At 40.9% G+C, this 23,500-nt stretch overlaps 1 protein-coding gene across 4 annotated transcripts in view; it reads left to right on the top strand.

The window, feature by feature from the left end:
* Window positions 1–23,500, top strand: part of LOC132829564 (dixin-like) — a 142,667-nt gene that overhangs the window by 107,242 nt on the left and 11,925 nt on the right. For all 4 annotated transcript variants that reach the window (XM_060846810.1, XM_060846811.1, XM_060846809.1 and 1 more), the window contains 7 exons: window positions 1,029–1,118; window positions 1,220–1,273; window positions 15,883–15,933; window positions 16,267–16,371; window positions 16,600–16,653; window positions 18,047–18,139; window positions 20,011–20,082. In XM_060846810.1, coding sequence (XP_060702793.1) covers window positions 1,029–1,118; window positions 1,220–1,273; window positions 15,883–15,933; window positions 16,267–16,371; window positions 16,600–16,653; window positions 18,047–18,139; window positions 20,011–20,082 — 519 coding nt within the window. The remainder of the gene's footprint in view (window positions 1–1,028; window positions 1,119–1,219; window positions 1,274–15,882; window positions 15,934–16,266; window positions 16,372–16,599; window positions 16,654–18,046; window positions 18,140–20,010; window positions 20,083–23,500) is intronic.

The following is a 23,500-nucleotide window of genomic DNA, read 5'->3' as shown; positions in this document are numbered from 1 at the left end:
TTGCTAGTGAAGCAAGCAACACCCACATCCCATGAGTGAGTAAAAAGGACTAAGGTAAGTATTAGAATAGGGTGGGTGGGTGATGGTGAAGGGTGCTAGGAGGAAGGGAAATATGGGTGGTAGGTATTGTGACCAGGTGGGTGAGGGAGTTGGGGTGTAATGAAAGTGTTTAGCATAGTTTGAATGGCTAGGTTGTTGGGCATGGTGGTGTTGTTTCTGGGTGGCAGTGAGTCAATTCTGGCAAGATTATGTTGGTGTAGGGAGAATTTATCATGTCTGGTACTGCTGAGATGGGGAAAGGGTTTCCAGTCCGGCAGTGTGGGGGTGTGCAATTGCAGAAGCTCAGGAGGAGTAGTTGGGGTGTTCAGTGGGAGTGAGGGTTAAGTTTACTAGTTAACCAGCTGTAGATTTTTAATCATCTAACTTTTACTAATTAAACTTCTAATAATTAAGTTTGTGAATTAGAAATTTTGATGTTAAAATGAGGGTTCCAGATACCTGGTAATTACGTCAAAATTTTCAATTCCCTGTGCAATTCATGCAGAGTCAGTTGCATTGGGATTTCCTTTTGTCCCGACACACAACTGCAGTGTTTTCTTGCTGTAGCAACGAGCTGGCCATTGAATTTTCTGAGTTTTAATTTTAAGTATAACATTTTGCTGGAAAAGTAAGCAATGCTTAGATAAATAACATTCAAAAATATCTGGCATGCAAAAGTGCTTAGTTTTATTGGAATCAAAATATCAATACATCAATCAAATTTTATTTGCAGAAAGGCTGTTTTGCAAACTTAAGTGAGTTCTATTTGATTTTTGAGTGATCTCCATAATAATCCCCTGTGGCATGAAAATTGTTCATTTAACTCATATATTATGTTACAAAAAAAAATCATTTAATATTGTTACCCTTGTGAGTGCTTCCTAACATGAACAGATTCTAATTGTGTAGTAATTGCTGGAGAAACCTGAATGTCTCGAACATTTTGTTATGTGATACCCCACGTTTTATATTGCTGGTTTTGTTGCCAGGGCCTACTGTTGAATGGTTCACTTCCTGAAGACGAACAGGAGGGATCATTTCCACTGTGTGAGCAAGGAGCAAGTGCAGAAGAACAATTGGTATGTGCTGTTTTGCACCTGGTTATACTGTTTGATCTGTCCACCTTTGCTTTATTACGAGTTTGAAGAAACCGTTGATGGTAAATTCTTGTATTGCTTAGGTTATCATCAAGAGTCGTCTAGATCTAAGTATGGATGAATGCAAAGAGATGAAGGTACAAAGAATGATTACTGTTCATACTAGTTCAAAGTGTTTATGTTTGATGTTTCTGTACGTTTTTCTTTACGTAAGTCAAGAAAGTAGAAAGATTTTTAAGTTGCGATTTGATTTGTTTCAAGTTACTTTATGAATGTCTGGCTGTAGTTGAAAAATTTGAAGTGCTTCTTTAGAGAACAAGCTGCAGTAACTGACTTCTGAAATGTGGGCAGTGATTTTAACCTTCAAATATAGATGGCTTTGCCATCAGTTGAGAAGCACAATTTCACACACTACTCTACTCGCCTAAGTTCAGTTTTAACAGAGGGGTGAATAGGATGGTGGCAGGGTGTAGAGTAGGACCTGTGGCTGATTTTCTTTCAAATGGCAGATCACAAATGAATGGTTTTCAGGAGGTTGCATGCCTCCACTTATATTTTTAACCCATTTTGGCCAGGTTCCACAGATTTTGAGAAACCTGACAAGTTTAATGGAGGCGAAAAGAAATGGCAGTAAGTGTATTTGCTGTGCTGTTTTGGACTAAAAGTAACAGTTTTTCACCCATCCAAAAGCTTTCTGCTTCCAGCTTTGAAATCACTGAATAAACTCAGTACCCCCTCCAAGCTCTCTTCAACCTTTGCTCATCATCCCACAATCTCTTCTTCCACTTCCAACAAAGAGTCTGATTCCCCAAAAACCCAAGCATAATCCTTCCCTCCCTGGTTACTCTCTTGGGGTCATCTGCAGCTTCAAGCTGCAGGCTTTCTCTTCTTTTGGAAAGCCAGCTTGTCAATCAAGCTGCGAGGCAGAAAATCTGTGGAACAAATGTAAAACACATCCACTAGTTGATGTCTTCCAGGTTTCCCCTCGAGAATTCCTCTTCTATTTCAATAGAAACTGCTCACTGACTTGCAGTTGTTACAATCCCAGGTGGTGGAAATGTTGGACAAGTCCAATCACAGAGCGAGACCTGGCTTGATAGACCATAAGTTTACTTTTATTTTCATTAACATGGAATTCAGGCAATGAAGAAATCCAAAAGAGTCTGCCGAAGCATTTTAAAGCAAGAACATGAAGGTTTCTTGCATAGAAGAAAAATACAAACAATAATGCATGATACAAAAATTCTTTGAAATAAACTCAACAGCAATCTTTCTGACATCCAAACCTCAGTGAATTGGAAGTGACGATTATGTATTTGATATATACTGACCAGAAATACAACTATGCACATCTGGATTCCCAATTATCTACATACGATTTGTAGCTAATCATTATTGAACAACAATGATACAACCAATGCAAGACTCCGAGACATTAGAAAACACTTAGGAGAAAGTGAGGACTGCAGATGCTGGAGATCAGAGCTGAAAAATGTGTTGCTGAAAAAAGGGCAGCAGGTCAGGCAGCATCCAAGGAGTAGGAGAATTGACGTTTCGGGCATAAGCCGTTCTTCAGGAATTCCTGAAGAAGGGCTTATGCCCAAAACATCAATTCTCCTGCTCCTTGAATGCTGCCTGACCTGCTGCGGTTTTCCAGCAACACATTTTTCAGATTAGAAAACTCTTGTTTTGCAAGCAGAATGCATCCTCTTGATAAACCTTTACTATAAACTGATGTATCTAAATCTTACGAGTGAGAGAGAAACTGCATCAAACATCAGATTATTTAATAGAAGTGCATTGGTCTAATGATGATACAGCCCAGTGAAATATTAACATGCTGCAGCACAGAAGAACCAAACTCTTGCTCTGCTATTTGCTAGATTTCCAATCTTAGCTTTTTTTGTATAAAATGGAGGATAGATGTTTCCTTAAAGTTCATGCAGTTTGGGGATGAGTGGTTAGGCCAGCATATATTGCCATTCCTATTTGGTCTTGAGAAGATGGTGGTGAGTTACCTTCTTGGCCTAGAGTCAGAGTCATTCGGCATAGAAATAGACCCTTTGACCTACCATATCTATGATGACCAACAAACACCAAATTTCATTAATTTCGTTTTACCTACTCTTGGTCCGTAGCCAACTAATGCCCAAGCATTTTAATTGCTCCTCTAGATGCTTCTTAAATGCAGCAAGAGTACCTGTCTCCACCACCCTCCCAGACAGCACATTCCAACTTTATACCACCCTTTGGGTGGAAAACATTTTTCCTGTGAACAACTTACTCCTAATATTTAAACCTGTGCCCACTGGTTTTAGACACACCAACCATGAGGAAAAGACTCTCATGATCTACTGTGTGTAGGCCTCTCATAAGTTTTTTACATTTCAAGCAGATTTCTCCCCCTCTTCCCGAGAGCCACCTCTTTTAGAAGGAAAACAAACCCAGTCTATCCAGTGTCTTCTCATAACTGAGTCTGACCATCCCAGGCAACATACTGGTGAATCTCCTCTGCACCCTCTCCAGTGCAATCGCATCTCTCCAATAGTGTGATGCCCAGAACTGCATTCTCAGGCCCAACCCTAACTTTGTTATCAAACGTGCTGACAAAAGTGGTGACATTCTAGTTTGGTGCACTAATCTTTACCTTGCGGAAGCTCAACGTGAACTCTTGGACACTTGTTCCTACTTCACCTGGACCATGACCCCACATCTGAACATAAAGCCATTGTTGCTAGGACTGTCACTGCTCCTGCTGCATCTCTGGATCATTTCTCCTACCTTGACTCCATCCTCTCTCCACATCCAGACACTGCCCACCTACATCCACGATTCCTCTGTTGACCTTTGCCGTATTTACAATTTCAAGCACCAGCACAAGGACAGAACGCCCCTGGTGCTCACCTTCCACCCTACCAACCTTCGCATAAACCAAATCATCCGCCGACATTTTCGCCACCTCCAAAAAGACCCCACCACCAGGGGTATATTTCCCTCCCCACCCCTTTCCGCCTTCCGCAAAGACCGTTCCCTCTGTGACTATCTGGTCAGGTCGTATGGCCCCCCTACGACCCACCCTCCCATCCTGGCACTTTCCCCTGCCACCGCAGGAACTGTAAAACCTGTGCCCATACCACCTCCTTCATCTCCATCCAAGGCCCTAAAGGAGTCTTCCACATCCATCAAAGTTTTACCTGCACATCCACTAATATCATTTATTGTATCCGTTGCTCCCGATGCGGTCTCCTCTACACTGGGGAGACTGGGCGCCTCCTAGCAGAGCGCTTTAGGGAACATCTCCGAGATACCCGCACCAATCAACCACACCGCACCGTGGCCCAACATTTCAACTCCCCCTCCCACTCTGCCAAGGACATGGAGGTCCTGGGCCTCCTTCACCGCCGCTCCCTCACCACCAGACGCCTGGAGGAAGAACGCCTCATCTTCTGCCTTGGAACACTGATGCCCTGGGGTTGAAATGTGTACTTCAACAGCTTCCTCATTTCCCCTTCCCCCACCTCATCCTAGTTTCAAACTTCCAGCTCAGCACTGTCACCATGACTTGTCCGGACTGGTCCAACCTGCCTATCTTCTTTTCCACTCCACCCTCTCCTCCCTGACCTATCACCTTCCTCTCCTCCCCCACTCACCCAATGTACTCTATACTACTCTCTCCCCACCCCACCCCCCTCTAGCTTATCTCTCCATGCTTCCAGCTAACTGCCTTTATTCCAGATGAAGGGCTTTTGTTCGAAACGTCGATTTCGCTGCTCGATGGATGCTGCCTGAACTGCTGTGCTCTTCCAGCACCACTGACCCAGAATGAGGATTCACTCGACCTATCCTGTCTATACCTTGCATATGCTTCCTTCTTTTTCTTAACCAAACCCTCAATTTCTTTAGTCATCCAGCATTCCCTATACGTACCAGTTTTTCCTTTCACCCTGACAGGAATATACTTTCTCTGGATTTTCGTTATCTCATTTCTGAAGGTGTCCCATTTTCCAGCCGTCTTTTTACCTGTGAACATCTGCCCCCCAATCAGCTTTTGAAAGTTTTTGCCTAATACCGTCAAAATTGACCTTTCTCCAATTTAGAACTTCAACTTTTAGATCTGGTCTATCCTTTTCCATCATTATTTTAAATCTAATGGAATTATGGTCGCTGGCCCCTAAGTGCTCCCCCACTGACACCTCAGTCACCTGCCCTGCCTTATCTCCCAAGAGTAGGTCAAGTGTTGCACCTTCTCTGGTAGGCACTTCAACATACTGAATCAGAAAATTGTCATGTTCACAATTAACAAATTCCTCTTCATCTAAACCCTTAACACTATGGCATTCCCAGTCTATGTTTGGAAAGTTAAAATCCCCTCCATAACTACCCTATTATTCTTACAGATAGCTGAGATCGCCTTACAAGTTTGTTTCTCAATTTCCATCTGACCATTAGGGGGTTTATAATACAATCCCAATAAGGTGATCATCCCTTTCTTATTTCTCAGTTCCACCCAAGTAACTTCCTTGGATGTATTTCTGGGAATGTCCTCCCTCAGCACAGCTGTAATGCTATCCCTGATCAAAGATGCCACTCCCCCTCCTCTCTTGCCTCCCTTTCTGTCTTTCCTGTAGCATTTGTATCCTGGAACATTAAGCTGCCGGTCCGGCCCATCCCTGAGTCATGTTTCTGTAATTGCTATGATATTCCAGTCCCATGTTGCTAACCATGCCCTGGGTTTGTCTGCCTTCCCTGTTAGGCCCCTTGCATTGAAATAAATGCAGCTTAATTTATTGGTCCTACCATGTTCCTGCCTGACCTGACTGTTTGTCTGACTCACTTCTGTCTTCAGCAGTACCAGCCTCAGATTGATTTCTTTATTCACCATCTCCCTGGGTCCCACCCCTCCACCTTACTAGTATATATCCTCCTGAGCAGCTCTAACAAATTGCCCTGCCAGTATATTAGTTCCCTTCCAATTTAGGCGCAATCCATCCTTCTTGTACAGGTAACTTCTACCCCAAAAGAGATTCCAATGATCCAAAAATGTGAATCCTTCTCCCATACACCAGCTCCTCAGCTATGCATTAATCTGCTCTATCCTCCTATTCCTGCCCTCACTAGCTCGTAGGACTGGGAGTAATCCAGATATTACTACTTTTGAGGACCTCCTTTTTAAATTTCTGCCTAACTCTCTGTAATCTCCCTTCAGAGTCTCAATCTTTTCCCTTCCAATGTTGTTGGTTCCAGTGTGGACAATGACCTCCTGCTGGCTCCTCTTCCCCCTTGAAAACATTTTGCACCCTCTCTGAGACATCCTTGATCCTGGCACCAGGGAAGCAACGCACCATTCTGCTTTTTCACTACTGGCCACAGAAACATCTGTCTGTACCTTGGTCTAAAGAATCCCCTAACACAATTGATCTCTGGGAACCCGACGTATCCCTCATTGCATTAGAGCCAGTCTCAATACCAGAAACTTGGCTGTATGTGCTACGTTCCCCTGAGAACCCATCACCACTACATTTTCCAAAACAGCATACCTGTTTGAGATGGATATTTCCACAAAAAACTCCCGCATTAGCTGCCTACTTCTCTTACCTTTCCTGGAGTTAACTCATCTATGTGACTGTGTCTGAGATTTTCCCCCTTCCTATAACTGCTATCCATCACATACTGTTGCTGTTGCAAATTCCTCATCGCTTCTAACGTCTCTCCAACCTATCCATTCAATCTGATAAGATTCGCAACCAATAGCATTTATTGCAGATATAATCCGCAGTAACCCAAAAACTCTCTTTAAACTCCCACATCTGACGAGAAGTACGTATCACTCTATTAAAGGCCATTTTTGCTCCTTCACAATCTACAGACCCAGAAATTAACACCGTCTTATTCCTCTACAAACACTGCCCCAGGTTAAATTTATAGTTATGGCTTATATTTTAAATTTAATCAAGAGACATATCTCAAAAAACATATAATCAAGAAAGTACCCACTCTACTCACTACTGCAGATTCTCTGTAGGCCACACTTAAAACAACAATTAACTTATCTGATTCTGTGCTGTGAACTTCGCCCAACAGTTCTTCCAAGATCAGTTGTGAATTTCACTGTTTGTTAATTTTCCCAGGTGCACTGGCTAATGAAGGCAAGCATCCATATGCTGCCCTCACCATCCCGTCAACTTATGCTGACATCTTCAGGGATCTGTGGACTTGTACACCAAGGCCCCCTTGTACCTCAGAATTCCCTTGGAACCTACCATTCATTGCATATATGATTCCCTTTTTAGATCTCCCAAAATGTATGAGATCATACTTATTAGGATTACATTCCATCTGCTGTTGCCATGGAATTTAGCAGTTGGTCAATATCAGATTAGCCTGAGATCATCTTCCATACTATCAACAACAGCACCAATTTTCATGTCATCTACAAACTTGCTAATTATACCTTCTACATTCACATCCAAGCCTTTAACGTACAAAGTTACAAAGGGCGGCACTGTGGCTCAGTTGTTAACACTGCTTGTCTCTCAGCACTAAAGTCCCAGGTTTGATTCCAGCCTCGGGTGACTGTCTGAATGGAGTTTGCACGTTCTCCCCGTGTCTGCGTGGGTTTCCTTCAGGTGCTCCGGTTTTCTCCCACTGTCCAAAGATGTACAGGTTCGGTGAATTGGCCATGCTAAATTACCCATAGTGCTCAGTCCATTAGTCAGAGGGAAATGGGTCTTGGTGGGTTACTCTTTGGAGTGGACTGGTTGGGCCGAAGGGCTTATTTCCGCACTGTATGGAATCTAATCTAAATCTAAAATAAAACTGCAAGGGTCCCTGTGGTATGTCGCTGGTTAGGAGCTTCCAATCACAAAACAACCCTTCACCAACACTCTTTGTCTCTGATTTGAAAGACAGCTTTAGATAACAAGAGCTCTTAGCGTTTGGACCAACTTTCCACGTGGGATCTTTTCAAAGACATTATTGAAGTCCATGTAAAGCACATCAACTGCACAACCCTCATCAATATATTTAGTTACCATTTCAAAAAAACTTTAGTTAGCCAGGAAATCCCTCTAACAAATCCACTGACTATCCCTGATCAATCTCTGCCTTTCCAAGTGTTGATTTAATTCTGTCCTGCAGAAGTTTTTGCAATGATTTCCTGACCACTGACATCTCACTAACAGATGCAGACATATAGTGTAGGTGGATCTTCAGTGCTGTTTGGGACAGAGTTCCATGATTTTGACTGAGGGATAATGAAGGATAGATGACATGACTCTGAGTCAGGATAATGTATGGTTTGAGAGGAAACTTGTTTGTCATTGTCTCCCATGCATTCACTGCCCTGGTCCACCTAAGTGGTAGAGGTCATGCATTTGGAAGATGCTGTTAGAGGAGTCTTGGTGGGTTGCTACAGTTCACTTTGCAGTATCCAGACCAGGAATAGATGGCAGATTTCTTTCACCAAACAATATAAGTGAACTAGATTGCTTTTAACAGCCATAGACAATAGTTTCATGATCTGTTTTACTAAGTCAGACTTTTTTTTAGGTTTACTTTTTAAAATTTCAAATCTCATCTGCTATGAGGGGTATGAATATTAATATGCTGCACAACAGGAGGATCAAATTTGCACTTTACCACTTTAGTTTCCCATTTTTTGCTGATTGGGAGCCTGTGTCCTACAGGATGACTCTAGGCCTCTGGGTAACTAGTCCAACAACATTACCACTGTGCTACTGAATCTCTAAGACCCTTACTGTGTTAAAATAAGAGGCCTATTGCTAAAGCTTGAGCAAAGCTGATATTGGGCAGTCAGAGATTAATAAATAAAAGCTGACTTGCTCTTGACCCTCAAAACTGTAGAAGACAAACTTCCAAGATATTGATATCCGTCTACACCATTACAATCTACATTTTTCCCACCCAGACAATTCTGTTCCATTCCATTCCATTGTTCATATTATATGTATTTCATATGGTCATTTATAAATCTAGGTGATGAACTTATTAGTTTTGATAACTTCACCTAAGTTGACCCAAAAAGATGATCATTTATGAAGGTTGGCCTAGTTTTCCTTTCCTTGTTGGATAATCCCAGAGTGACATCTTCAAAGCTAGTCTAGATTAGACCTTTGCTTCCATCAAAAATACATTTTTGATAGGTGAACAACTCATTTTCTTTTATTTTCCTTCTAATTTTGTGTAACATTTTCAGAAATGAGAACAGGGAAAGAAAGGGCACCAGAAATGGTAAGATTTTAATTGGAGCAGACTTGCAGAGGGACTTTGTAGTTATCAGGCCATTAACCATGACAGTGTAAGTAGTTAAATCCATAAAAAAGGCAGTAAATATAGATTTTATGTGTAGTCAATCCAAAAACCACAGATAATGTTGAACTTATTTTATAGTAAAGCTACATTTGGAATTTTATGTTTCATCTTATACATTTGAGCGAAGTTAAGAACAGGATGCAGTATGTATTCATTGTGGAAAGGATATTGTGTGGAAAGTACATGGTTGCTAGAGGAGCGATCTATGAATAGGCTAAATGAGCTCACTTTCCACTCACTGGAGAGAAAGACCCACTCTCTGAAGCTACTGGCCAATCTGATTGGACAGGATTGCCAATGATCCTGGCAACACCTAACCTTCTTAGCTGTCTAGATATGGACAGGCCCACAGTAAGGCCCATGGAACCCTGGAGTGAGATAAGTCCTTTGGTTTTTGGCTGGGGCAGTGGTTGAAACCTTAGTTCTAGCCACTTAGGGGAAAGAAGTAAGTTTTAAAGAATGTGCAGGTAAGAATGGAAATGGGAATCTCTCAAGAAATATCCTGATTGGAAAGGGGGTGGTATGGTTGGTGTGCGTCTTTCAATAATTGTATCCCTCTTCCTTCCCATTGCAGAAAACCATTTTATGGTGTAGACAGTGTAACATTTTGAACAATTGAATGTAATATTGACCTTTTCATTATTTATTTACAAATGTTGGCAGGCAGTCTATTTTAGTGCCTGTACACCTCTGTACTATGTGGGTGAACGCAGGGCTAGATTGTAATTGGTGGGCTAACATAGGGACCTATATAATATAGCCCCTGATGCAAAACCCACCAAACGCGACTTCGCACTTCTGCTATGCACATTTTCAGAGGCTATCAGCAGCAAATACTGTGATTGGAGGAGCTGGTCCTCAGGAATTCTGCCCATTCAACTTGTGTTGGCCCTGTGATTGAATTATTCTTGGCATTTTGGGGGTGAATTTATCCTTCCCTGCCATGTGCTTTGAGTGTTGCTGTGTGGTCAATGTGCCTGGCTCCCCTAGGAAATAGATCTTGGTGATTAGCATCATTTTACACGATCTTCTGGGCCCTGCTGTCTCCCATTCAGTTGCACAGCTTCAGCATTTGCAGAATCTCAGATGCCTAATGTAATTTAATGTAAATGTAGAACATTAAGTGGTCATGCAGTGTACTTTTTCCCTTAATTATCAGGCACAATCTATTTGAAAATCATATTAATTCAAGCCTGGATTTTGTGTTTCAGACTGTAATATCATTATCCTTAAGAGCACAATGATGACTGATGTAGAAGGCACAGTCTTGTGTCAGAATATCAGACAGTAGCTCTATTAAGAGCTTTTTTTGGGAATTCAATTACAAAATGTTGTATTCAATAATTTGGGTTAACATTTACAAATATATAAATAGCATCATGTAGCATTGATAGTAGAAATAATATTGAAACTTGATAACATCTCTAATAATGAATAATAATTTGCTTGCTTAGTGGCACAATTATGCTAACTTCTCTGCAGTTGTTATCACGAGTTCTGTGTTCTAAAAAAGTTTAGTTTGTCAACAGGATCATTACGTGCATATCACATTTCTTGCCTGCAACAAAAATGTCTTAAATGAAGGGAAAGAAATGATGTTAGAAATGCAGCAATTGAATAATGAATACGTTTTACAGTGATACAGCATAGAAAAAGGCCTTTCAACCCATCATATTGAATACAATTAACATTCGTCACGTGGCTTATGCAAATTCATGAAAAGGGATTTGACTCTTTATAGCCAAACTACACATCCGACATATGTATTATTTTTTTAAATCAGTCTGAGGAGTACTCTTGTATCTGATGCATTTCTATAGCCTACAGTGTACTCTATGACATTATCATACAAATGCTTAACATTTTTACATGAAATTTCTTCTATTGGCTGTTTTATCTGATGTGTTTAAACAATTTGCTATAACACATTGCTAATATCGCATAGCATAATTCCTAGGAAGCATCTTTCTTATGCACACAGGAAGATTGGCAGCATTGTCAAAATAACAGCGTTGCATGGAGTGAGTAATTTATTATTTTACGAATGAATACCCAGTCTCAAATAAACCATTTCAAAGAATCAGAGGCAAAACATTCTCTAGCAAGTGCAGAAAAATGTAAAAAAACAATAATTCAAATGATCTTTGAGTTAAAATCAATGTATAATTCTTAGAAATATTAATTATTATTTATTTTAAATAGGGTTATCTTTTTTGATAATACAATTGGTAAATAGGCAAAATCTTTTCCCTGGGGTGGGGGACTCCAGAACGAGAGGGCATAGGTTTGGGGTGAGAGGGAAAAATTTAAGGGGGACCTAAGGGGCAACTTTTTCACACAGAGGGTGGTACGTGTATGGAATGAGCTGACAGGGGAAGTGGTAGATGCTGGTACAATTACAATATTTAAAAGGCACCTGGATGGGTCTTGGAATAGGAAGGGTTTAGAGGCATAGGACCAAGTGCTGCCAAATGGGACTAGATTAGGTTAGGATGTCTGGTTGGGATGGACGAGTTGGACCAAAGGGTCTGTTTCCGTGCTGTACATCTCTGACTCGATAACATGTTCTAAATCTTTGGTTTTGAGAATAATTACTGTGAATAACCTTCAGGTCAGAGAAATCTGACCTGTCTGACCTACATTAGGTTCTGGATGTACACTAAAGTGGCTGGATCTGATTTCTCAACTGAAGTAAGCCAGCAAGAAACTGTGTAGCTAATGGCCCACTGACACCTACTTAAGGGTAATTAGGAATGCTGGCATTGCTGGAGATGTCATATTTGAAGAAAAAATTAAAAAATTCTTGTGACTGGAGTATATTGGGGGAGGGATATTTTGGAGTGAAGATGACCTAAACAGGTTTAAGGTTGAACTTCCATCCTCGTGCTGGACAGGAAGAGCCATCCTGAGAGCTCAGTAATGCGCATAGCTGGGACTGTAAACAATCCTCACTGTGTGGAATAAACTCTCGGAAGCGACGGCTTACCAGTTGAGCTCTATTCTACTCTGTGGGACGTGATTGGCCAGGACCTGTTGGAGGTGTATGTCAGTATGCTTCGGGTAAGTACCATGAGTGAATCCATGAGGAAAGGCATCATCACCCTCATCTACAAGCGGAAGGGGGAGAGGGAGAAATTCAAAAATTGGAGACCAATCTCATTGTTGAATGCGGATTACAAAATTCTGTCAAAGGTAATTGCCAACTGGGTAAGGTCTGCTCTGGGGTGGGGAATTCACCCTGACCAAACCTGTGCTGTACCAGGCAGGAAGATCACTGAGAGTCTTGCACTCCTCAGGGATATGATCGCCTACGTGCAGGACAGAGGGTTGGACACCTGCCTGATCAGCCTGGAACAGGAAGAAAGCCTTTGACAGGATATCACACAGGAATATGAGAGATGTTCTCTCCAAAATGGGCTTTGGGGAAGAGAATCTGCAATTGGATCAGACTGCTCTACACCAACATTGTCAGTGCAGTCTCTCTCTCCTGCCTTATTTGTGTGCTGCATAGAGCCATTTGCCGAGTCCATCAGGAAGGATACGAGCCTGAGAGGGAAGACTATTCCTGGCAGCGGGGGCCTGCTGGTCAAGGCCTTCCTGTACATGGATAATATCGCCGTCTTCTGCTCGGATCTGGTGTCTGTGTGCAGACTCATGTACATATGTGACCAGTTCGAACGGGCCTCGGGGGCCAATGTAATCTGAGGCAAGAGCGAGGCCATGCTCTTCGGGAACTGGACCGACCAATCCTCGATTCCCATCACCATCAGGACCGACCACCTGAAGGTGCTGGGTATTTGGTTCGGAGGGGCTGGGGTATGCGCCAAGTCTTGGGAGGAGCGGGTCAGCAAAGTGAGGCAGAAACTGGGCAGATGGAAGCTACAGTCGCTCTCCATCTCGGGGAAATAAACCTGGTCATGAGGTGTGAGGCACTGTCATTGCTGTTATACGTGGCACAGGTCTGGCCTATTCCCAGAACCTGTGCCGCTGCTGTCACCCGGGCCATCTTCCAATTTATATGGAGTTCAAAGATGGACCGGGTCCGAAGGGACTCACTGTGCAAAGATCTGGGCAACGGAGGAAAAAATACACCCAATGCCACCCTCACCCTGATGGCCACCGTTGTGTGTGGCTGCATCAAGCTGTGCGTGGATCCCCGGTACGCAAACACCAAGTGTCACTACGTACTGAGGTTCTACCTGTCCCCGGTGTTGCGATGGATGGGCCTGGCCTCGCTGCTGCAGAACGCTCCGAGTAGTTGGACTGTTCCGTATCACCTGTCCTTCGTGGAGATGTTAATGAAGAAAAACGCCTTTGACCACAAGTCCATCAGGAAGTGGTCAGCACGTAGTGTCCTTGAGACCCTTCAGGAAAAGGAGAGGGCGGATCCTATCGAGCGATTCCCTGAGCAGACTGTCAAAGCCATTTGGCAGAATGCCTCATCGCCAGACCTTTCCAACAAGCACCAAGACATGCCTTGGCATGAGAAGGGTTTTGCCTGTGAGATCCTTTATGCACGCCCGAACTCTCAGCCGCACCGCATGCTACCCTCTAAGCAGCTGCGTGGGGGAACGAGACTGTCACACACATCCTTCTGGAATGTGCCTATGCAGAAGAAGTCTGGAGAGGAATGCAGTGGTGTTTGTCGAGGTTCGTTCCCGAGCAGCGCCGTGACGTGGGACTCCGTGCTCTACGGTCTGTTCCCCGGGACGCACACCGAGACGAACAGCAACTGTACCTGGAGGATCATCAACTTGGTGAAGGACGTTCTCTGGGCAGTCTGAAGCCTGTTGATCTTCCAGCTGAAGGAGTTGACCCTGACTGAGTGTTGCAGACTGGCACATTCCAAGTTCCAGGACTATGTGTTGAGGGACGCGCTGAAGCTTGGGGCAACTGCTGCCATGGCGCGGTAGGGAAAGACCACCATGTAACATCTGCCTGCCTAAGAAGAACAGGGGGCCCATGCAGTCATTTGGGCTCTGCTGACACCTCAGCTAAATATATGGATATATGATTGATAAACGTACAGACTTGTATATGCAAATGATAAATTCTGATCTCTGTATGCAAAGAAATTTAATGTTTATGTATGTATGGCATGACCAACTGTACAGACCATCAAATTATTTTATGAATAAAGTATATTTTTGAAATTAAAAAAAAAGCAATCCTCACTGACGCCTCAGCAATATATCTGGATGGTCAATGTACAGAATTGTATATACGATTGATTAATTCCGATCTCTGTATATAAAGAAATGCAATGTGTGCAGAAGAATGGCATGACCAATTGTATAGATATCAAAATAATTTTATGAATAGAGTATTTTTTTTAAAAAAGTCCCCTAGGAGAAGCTCACAGTGACAAGAGGAGGGTAAGTGGCTTTTTGGGTGAGGAGGGATTAGAGATCATAGGCAAGGGGTAGGAAATGAGGGGCTTGGTTTTGAATGGTAGATGGTGAAGAACCAAAGGAAGAGCAATATTTTGGAAGGGATTGGATATGGGGGTGCAGTGACCTGATGTACACAGGACAACCTTGTTTGATAGAAAACCACTGTTCTAACACCAGCTTAAAGATACCTTTGAACTCCGGTCTACCTCCCTCTAACCAGTATTTTATGGAAGTGGATTGAGGCCTTTATTTGTCGATTCATTGGACAGTTAAAGACCTCAATAAATCGAAGGGACAGGCAACCTAGATAGCATCTTAGCCAGCCCCCATAGAGAACAGGTCAATAGAAAGGACATGGTCTAAGCATTTGATAAATTTTGTATGCCAGCAAATGCCCCCAAAAACATGCATGGCAGAGTCCAATATTTCTGGTTCATGATTTCCTGATTGAATCTTAAGTAACTATGGCTATGTGCATGCAGGATCTTAACTCTCAGCCTGCTGGTCTGAATTATGCTTTGTTTACTTTCAAGACTGCTCTGTTGCATTTTAATAATGCAAGTGATGCACTGGCAAAAGCATAAACACTTTCATTGTTAAAGTGCAGTGAAACAACTTCCAATCAGACAAAAAACATAGAGGCCAGTGGTGATGGTGCTTTCCTCCAGATCACTGTTGTAATTCTTGCCATCATTGGGCTGCATGCAGCCCACAACATTGGACAACATTAGTCCTTCCAGTATCAGAAGTCCATAGCCAGAATGAAGGAGACCCAGCGTGGGTGTGTAGTAACTAGAGCTGAACAAGATTGCAGGTGAGAAGTTACTTTTGGGTTTAATTCGCAGTGCTGCTGATTAATCCTCCAACAACAAAAACTGTTTCTGTAGGTTTAACTTTATGCTAACTCCATGACCAATATAATCTCTGAAATTCCGTTACCCATAATTGGTGCAAAATGAATGTTTTGCATTGGGGAAGGAAAAAGATCATTTTTTTTCAAATGTATTTTTTCTTAATTACAGAGGGAACTATTGAAATATAAGCAAGAAACCAGGAATTTGCAGGGAGTAAAGGTAAGAACAGAGTGAATCTTCACACATAAATGGGCCTGTTACTTGTGGCTTAATTTATGTGTCAAACCAAGGACTCAAATATAACTTGAGTCTCAATCTATTATCTTGGCATTTTTAGAAGATCTTAGTTTAACATATATTTTACAGCAAAGTGGAATTAGTGCAGCAACTTTGTTCTGCTGTAACTGCGGACAATTTCAGTGATTCTTTTCCTGCATTTCAGAAGAATTTAATAACATTTGTGTGAAAGTACACACCATAATTTGTTGAGCGATTATAATGATTGTGGATGCAGATGACTATTTCCCAGCTCATTGAAATATTTTCCCCCAGGATGCATTGCAGCATCGAATGGCACAGCAGGAAAGCTCTATTCTTCAGCTAAAACAGGAATTGCTGCGAGCAAGCATGGCAAAAGATGAGCTACTGAGTGAAAATGTAAGGATTTGGTTTTCTGTCTGTCACTGTGATCTACTTGCTAGCTTTTGTGAGAAATAAGACCTGTAGCAGTATGAATAAATTTAGACCAAGATTTGTACCAGCATAGTTGTGTATCTTGTTGGTGTAAATGTATCAGTATCTTGTGATAGTTTCCTCCTTTTATTGGTTTTCCTAAGATGGCTGCTACAAGCACTTACTTCTGTCGCCTTCATTTTCTGTTGTTAGCTTGACCTACAAAGGAAGACTGAAGAAAGGAACAGACTTCTTGGGGAATTTAAAGTAAGGATTACTGAAACTCTCCCTGATAAATTATTACATTATTAGGATCAAACTATATGTACAGTATTACCTTCAATTATTGTGAAACTATCTCATTGGCAACAACTGCAATGTAACAGAAAAGAATCTAAACATCATACAGTCATAGAGCCATGGAGATGTACTGCACGGAAACAGACCCTTCGGTCCAACTCACCCATGCCGACCAGATATCCCAACCCAATCTAGTTCCACCAACCAGTACCTGGCCCATATCCCTCCAAACCCTTCCTATTCATATATCCATCCAGATGTCTTTTAAATGTTGCAATTGTACTAGCCTCCACCACTTCCTCTGGCAGCTCATTCCGTACATGTACCACCCTCTGAGAGAAAAAGTTGCCCCTCTCACCCTAAACCTATGCTCTCTAGTTCTGGACTCCCCCCACCCCAGGGAAAAGACTTTGTCTATTTATTCTATCCATGACCCTCATGATTTTATAAACCTCAGGTCACCCCTTGGCCTCTGCTCCAGGGAAATCAGCCCCAGGCTGTTCAACCTCTCCCTGAAGCTCAAATCCTCCAATCCTGGCAACATCCTTGTAAATTTTTTCTGAACCCTTTCAAGTTTCACAACATTTTTCCAATAGGAAAGAGACCAGAATCCCAACAGTGGCCGAACCAATATTATAACTTGTTAAAAATATTACAATGTAAGTGGAATATTAATATATTATTGATGTTATTTCTTGTCTGGAATGTTTGTCACAAAACTGTACATGTAAAATTTTGTATAACAATTATTTTGAACACTTTATGGTGGCATGGTGGCTCAGTGGTTAGCACTGCTGCCCTCACACAATCCAAAGATGTGCAGGTTACATGAATTGGCCATGCTAAATTGCCCATAGTGTTCAGGGACCTGTAAGTTAGGGGCATTATTCAGGGGTACATATAGGATAACAAGGTATAGGAGTGGGTCTAGGTGAGTTACTCTTCAGAGGTTGGTGTGGACCTGTTGGGTTGAAGGCCTGTTTCCGTACTGTGTGGATTCTATGATGAAGGTTGGAATTCTATGATGACCTTTATTGGTGGATGTAGTGCTTTCATATTTCCATCTTGTAAGAAGATAATATTTGCTGATATTCTGGCATAATTGTGCATTTCTGACACTTTTAAGAATTTCCTTTTTATTCATTCATGAGTCTTGAGCAAGATTACACCCTTAGCCTTTACTACCATAATTAGTTAATCAAATCATTCAGTTGTGCAACCTTGCAAAATGGCCTGCACATTTGCATATGTAACAGCCCAATCATTATTTAATTGCATATTGAGATTTTTTCTGAGAAGTATGCTAAGGCCCTGTGTAAATGCAAGTCTGTCTTAATTAGTGGATTGTTCTTTCTTGTAGAGAGAGTTGGGTCAGAAGGATCGACTGTTTCAGCAGCAGCAGGCCAAACTGGATGATACTTTGCGGAAACTAACGGAAACCACTCACATAAAGGTATTGGAAAAAAGATTTATCCAGTGGAATGTGCTACATTTGAAACCTTGGCTGTATGGTATTTACATTTCAGACTTTGAAAGAAGTATGTAACTTGTACTCTCCTAAAGATTTTAAGGATTAAAGGATTTTGAAACAAAATAAACCTCAAATGCAATCTAATCTTGTGATCTAAATTATAAATTTAATAATCTGCAATTTTTGACATTTCTTTCCTTTTGTACATCACAATTATTTGAAAAATAATAAACAATAAGGCATATGTACTTTGACCGTTAGTTTAAAAAAAACTGAAACATGCTTTCTGTTTATGGTATGTGGTATTACTTATAAATGCTAGTACCTGCTGATAATGACAACATGATTATAATCAATGATTAAATAAGTTTGCCATGTATTCAACAGCTTTTCGTGGCATGTTAGTTTTGGATTGTTGAGACAAAAATTTGAACCATGTTAGTTATATGGCAAGTTGTCTATCAAGCAATTGTTCGGTGTTGAATGTCATAACGTTTCAATGAATGCTAACTTGCTTAAAATGCTATTTATTCTACTTTCAATCATTGTCAACCATGGAAATTCTCCTTGGTGATTACAGTAATGATGTACCTGGTCCTTTCTATTAGACTGTGCTATAATTAATATGTAACATTTGTTATGACCCAGAATGTACTGCAAAAAAGTGAACTTACCGTGCATATCAGCTTATCATTATTAATACAGCAAAAAAAAGTCATTTATGGTGAGGAAGAGCTCCTTATGTTGCAAATCAGTCCAAAGCACTGAATGATTTGCTCCAGTTTTTATTAATACCGCCAAAAGCTAAGCTCACCATCACCTACTCCGTAAGTCAGATTTCTGCATTTGAATTAAACAAGGGAATTGAACTTTCCAAGTACAGTTAAATCTGCTGTTTAACTAACTATGGACCTAGTAAGTTGACAGATTTATTTTTCCAGTAGTTTTCTGCTTTGTAACTGATTAGCAATTAAATTATAATTATTCAACATATACATGCAATCAGGCTACATTATAAAATAAATATAAATCCTTCATAGAGAAAATGAAAAAGAGCATTAGAGAATTAAGCCAAAGGATAGGACTGAAAGAAGACAAACAAGTGTTGAATTGAAAGTACTGTGTCTAATTTTTCTTTTCAATCTGCTGTCATGAACTTACCATTGTTCCACTCACCCTTGGGTTGTTTTTCTAATTACTTTTGCAGCTCTCTCCCAACACCAACATTTTATTAAAACATTTGGCCTTATCACAACATTCAGCAACATTTTAAAGTGAATGGTTGTGCTGTCCCACATACAACAAAACATTCCAAATTTGTATCCTTCCTGGTCTTTCCCAAGTGGTTAACCCCAGCTGGACTACAAAGTGACAATCGTAATTAATCCAAATATCCCTAGCTAGAATATTATTGTCAGTGTTAACTCTTGTGAAAACGAGGGCTTAAAGATATGACAAAGCTGGATTAAACACAAATTTTTTGTTTGCTGCAGACTAAATAAATCAAAATAAAGTTGCCATGGTCACAGAGGATCATAGGGCTATACTCCCATTAGAAATAGAGAGACGACTGGTGATGATTTAACCTGATGGTCACCACATCTCAGGCGAGAGAAAATGTTGAGAAGGACAGTCCTTCATGGTAACCTCCATCTGTGTGGGAATTGAACCCATGCTGTTGGCATTATTCTACAACATAAACTAACTGTCCATCCAATAACTAACTCCAGAAATAAATTAAAATGCTAACGCCAACATTTATACAGTAATATGAATGGTGTAATCATGTACTGTGAGCATTTCTATGCTGCACTGATTTTTGATTTTTTAAAAAAATGTACCATTCCTTTCAGAATGACTTGCAGAAGGACTTGGAACAGAAGGATCTGCTTCTTCAACAGTTGTTGAACAGAGATGAAGAAGAGGTATAAAGTCATAGACTTATACATCACGGAAACAGACCTTTCGGTTCAACTGGTCCGCACTGACCAGATATCATAAACTGATCTAGTTCCATTTGCCAGAATTTGGCCCATGTCCCTCCTAAACCCTTCATATTTGTGTACCCATCCAGATGTCTTTTAAGTGTTGTAATTGTACATGTCTCTCCCACCACCTCTGGCAGCTCATTCTGTACATGCACCACCCTCTGTTTGATAAAGTAGACCCTCAGGTCCTTTTTTAAATTGTTCCCCTCTCACCTTAACCTATGCCCTCTGCCTTTGGACTCCCCTTCCCTGGGAAAAATACCTCGACTATTCACCCCATCTGTGCCCCTCATGATTTTATAAACCTCTATAAGATCACCACTCCGCTTCTGATGCTCTAGGGGGGAAAAAAAAGCCCCAGCATATTCAGTCTCTCCCTACTGCTGAAACCTCCCACTCCTGGCAATATCCTTGTAAATCTTATCTGAACCTTTCATGTTTAACAACATCTTTCCTCAGATTGTTAATTTGCTCACTGAGCTGGAAGGTTTGTTTTCGTAAGTTTCTTCACCATGTTAAGTAACATTATCAGTGAGCCTCTGGTAAAGCGCTGGTGTTATGTCCCGCTTTCTATTTATGTGTCTTCATCTCTTAAGGTGGGTGATATCATTTCCAGTTCTTTTTCTCAGCGATTGGTAAATGAGAAAAAGAACTGGAAATGATATCACCCACCTCGAGACCAAGACATAACACCAGCGCTTCACTAGAGGCTCATTGATGTTAATTAACATGGTGCTGAAACATCTGAAAACAAACCTTCCAGCTCAGTGAGCAAGCTTACAACCTGAACCTTAACCTGAGCTACAAATCTAGTCAAAACTCGTCAACATCTTTCCTGCAGCAAGGAGACCAGAATTGAATGCAGTATTCTAAAAGTGGCCTGACCAATGTCCTGTGCAATTGCAACATGACTTCCTAACTCCTATACTCAATGCACTGACCAACAAGAGCAAGGTGCCAAATGCTGCCTTTACCACTCTCAAGAAACTATGCATCTGCACATCTAGTTCTCTTTGGCAATAGTCCCCAGGCCCTACCATTATCAGTATTCGCCCTGTCCTGGTTTGCCTTACCAAAATACAATACCTCACGTTTATCTAAAATAAACTCCTATCTGCCACTCCTTGGCTCATTGGCCCATCTGATCAAGGTCCTGTTATACTCTGAGATAATCTTTACTGTCCACTACACCATCAATTTTGGTGTCATCTTCAAACTTACGAACCGTACCTCCTATATTCACAAGCAACTTGTTTCTACAAATGACGAAAAGCAGTGGCCCATCTACAATCCTTGCAGCACACCGCTGGTCACAGGCCGCCAGTGCGAAAAGCAACCCTCTACCACCACCCTCTGTCTCTCTAACCTTCAAGCTAATTTTGTATCGAATTGGTTTTGTACTGTTGGTTGGTAAAATTGTAGAATCTGCTCTGCAAATCAGGGGGAACGTAATGCTGAAGTGAACTTTACTTATTAATTTGTCATTAATCTGTGCTATATATATTATCTGATGATATGTATTCAGTAATGAAAAATGGCTATTTCCAGGAAATACATTGTACCATCAAGCCATTATCCAATCTAGGAACATTTTGAGGTGATGAGGCAGTATAAAGTGAAAATAAAATGCAAGCAATTGGTTTATGTTGCTTCAGTCTAAGAAATATGTTCCTGTACTGGGATATGTATACTGTTAAGAAAGCTAGTCATTCTTCTGAATATTCTGCCAGCAAAAGTGTCAAAGTAACAGTATGATGCTGAACTTCCAATTGTACACTAGAGCCAGAAATGTTGTTAATTCATGTGATAAGGCCTGAGTTTAATCATGATTGGTTTGAATCAGCTGATACAAGGGTGTGCCATTGCTCAAATATAGGGTCAGCCTTTAACTTACAAAAGGAAACAGCAAAAGCTGATCTTTACAATCTTCCATGTTATTGTTTCTTGCCAATTACTTTAGATATCTGCCAAGCTATACTTTACAAAACCTCAACTGGAGAAAACATATCAAACAACGAGCTAATAAGTGATTTTTTTTATATTTGATCATGAGCAGCAATGAGAATCTTAACTAAATTTATCTTTGGTTTTAGCAATAACTATCAACCATGGCACTGTTTGGGGTCGAATAGGGAAACTATACTTTTATTTTCTATTAAGTAAAATTGGTAATTTTAAAGTTACATAAACCTAAATACTTTTACCACAATTCTAAGCATTTATCTTTAGGTCTTAACAAATGTAATTAATGTTTTGTTAAAACATAGATGTTATGTTAAATATAAGACCATAGGAGGTAGGAACAGAGTGGGCCATACAGCACCTCAAGTCTGCTCCACCTTCAAGTGAATTAAGGCTGCTCTGACATTCCTCACATTCTCTTTCCTGCGTTTTCCCCATAACCCTTGATTCCCCTAAGATAAGCTTCTTTATCCAATAAAAGGTTGAATTACATGGCCTGCTATCTCAACGCTGAAAAGTTACTTATATTTAATTGGGATTATTTTTATCTCTGTCTTTAACCACAGACTGAAGAAATCTGCTTGAAATTGAACTACTTGTTATCCTTGCTAGTACATCCCATGACTGCAGCTGTTGTTTGTGTTTCTTTTGAAGTCCACCCCAACCAGCAAAATAAGCCTTATTTAAGGAATCAATTCCCTGGGGGTTTTGTAACAGTATCAAGATATTGTGTTGAACTAAACATATCTGCATTTTCATTTCTTTACTCATTATTGTAAATGGAGTCTATTCTATGGCTGAAGTCACAAGTATCAAATAAAACCTCAGCTAATCTTCTTTCATCTTTCACCTAAAAGGAAAAGGAGAAAGGGTTATTTGTGTAGCAGACCTTAATATTTTGACTGATGCATGGTGAGCCTGAATCCAAACATTTTCAGAGCACATAATTGCTTCACATCAACAACTGCAAGGCTTTTTTTTACATAGAATTACAAACAAAGTACAAGACTATTTCTTCAGCCAGTCCATGTTGGTGTTATAATCTTTCATATAAGCAGTAGACATAAACACAAGTACTTCTTCCACTATCCCTTTTATCTATCTTTCCTTCAAATATTGATGAAGCTTATTATTAATTGTTGACAAGTTTTCTTATCTTAGATGATTGATTACCCCTAACAAATTCATCTTAGTCCTCATGGTCTATCCTCAGTAAAATCCTTAGCATCTGTAGATCTTTCCTACATTGCCAAGTGTAAATTAATATCATCCGGCAGGAATCCTGGACTCTTCATTCCTGATGAAGGGCTTATGCTCGAAACATTGGCTCTCCTGCTCCTCGGATGCTGCCTGACTGGCTGTGCTTTTCCAGCACTGCACTCTTTGATCCTAA

This window comes from Hemiscyllium ocellatum, chromosome 29 (assembly GCF_020745735.1).
Source record: "Hemiscyllium ocellatum isolate sHemOce1 chromosome 29, sHemOce1.pat.X.cur, whole genome shotgun sequence".
In the NCBI taxonomy this organism is placed as follows: Eukaryota; Metazoa; Chordata; class Chondrichthyes; order Orectolobiformes; family Hemiscylliidae; genus Hemiscyllium; species Hemiscyllium ocellatum.
Note: the sequence above shows the minus strand (reverse complement) of the source record. Positions and strands in the feature narration are given on the sequence as shown.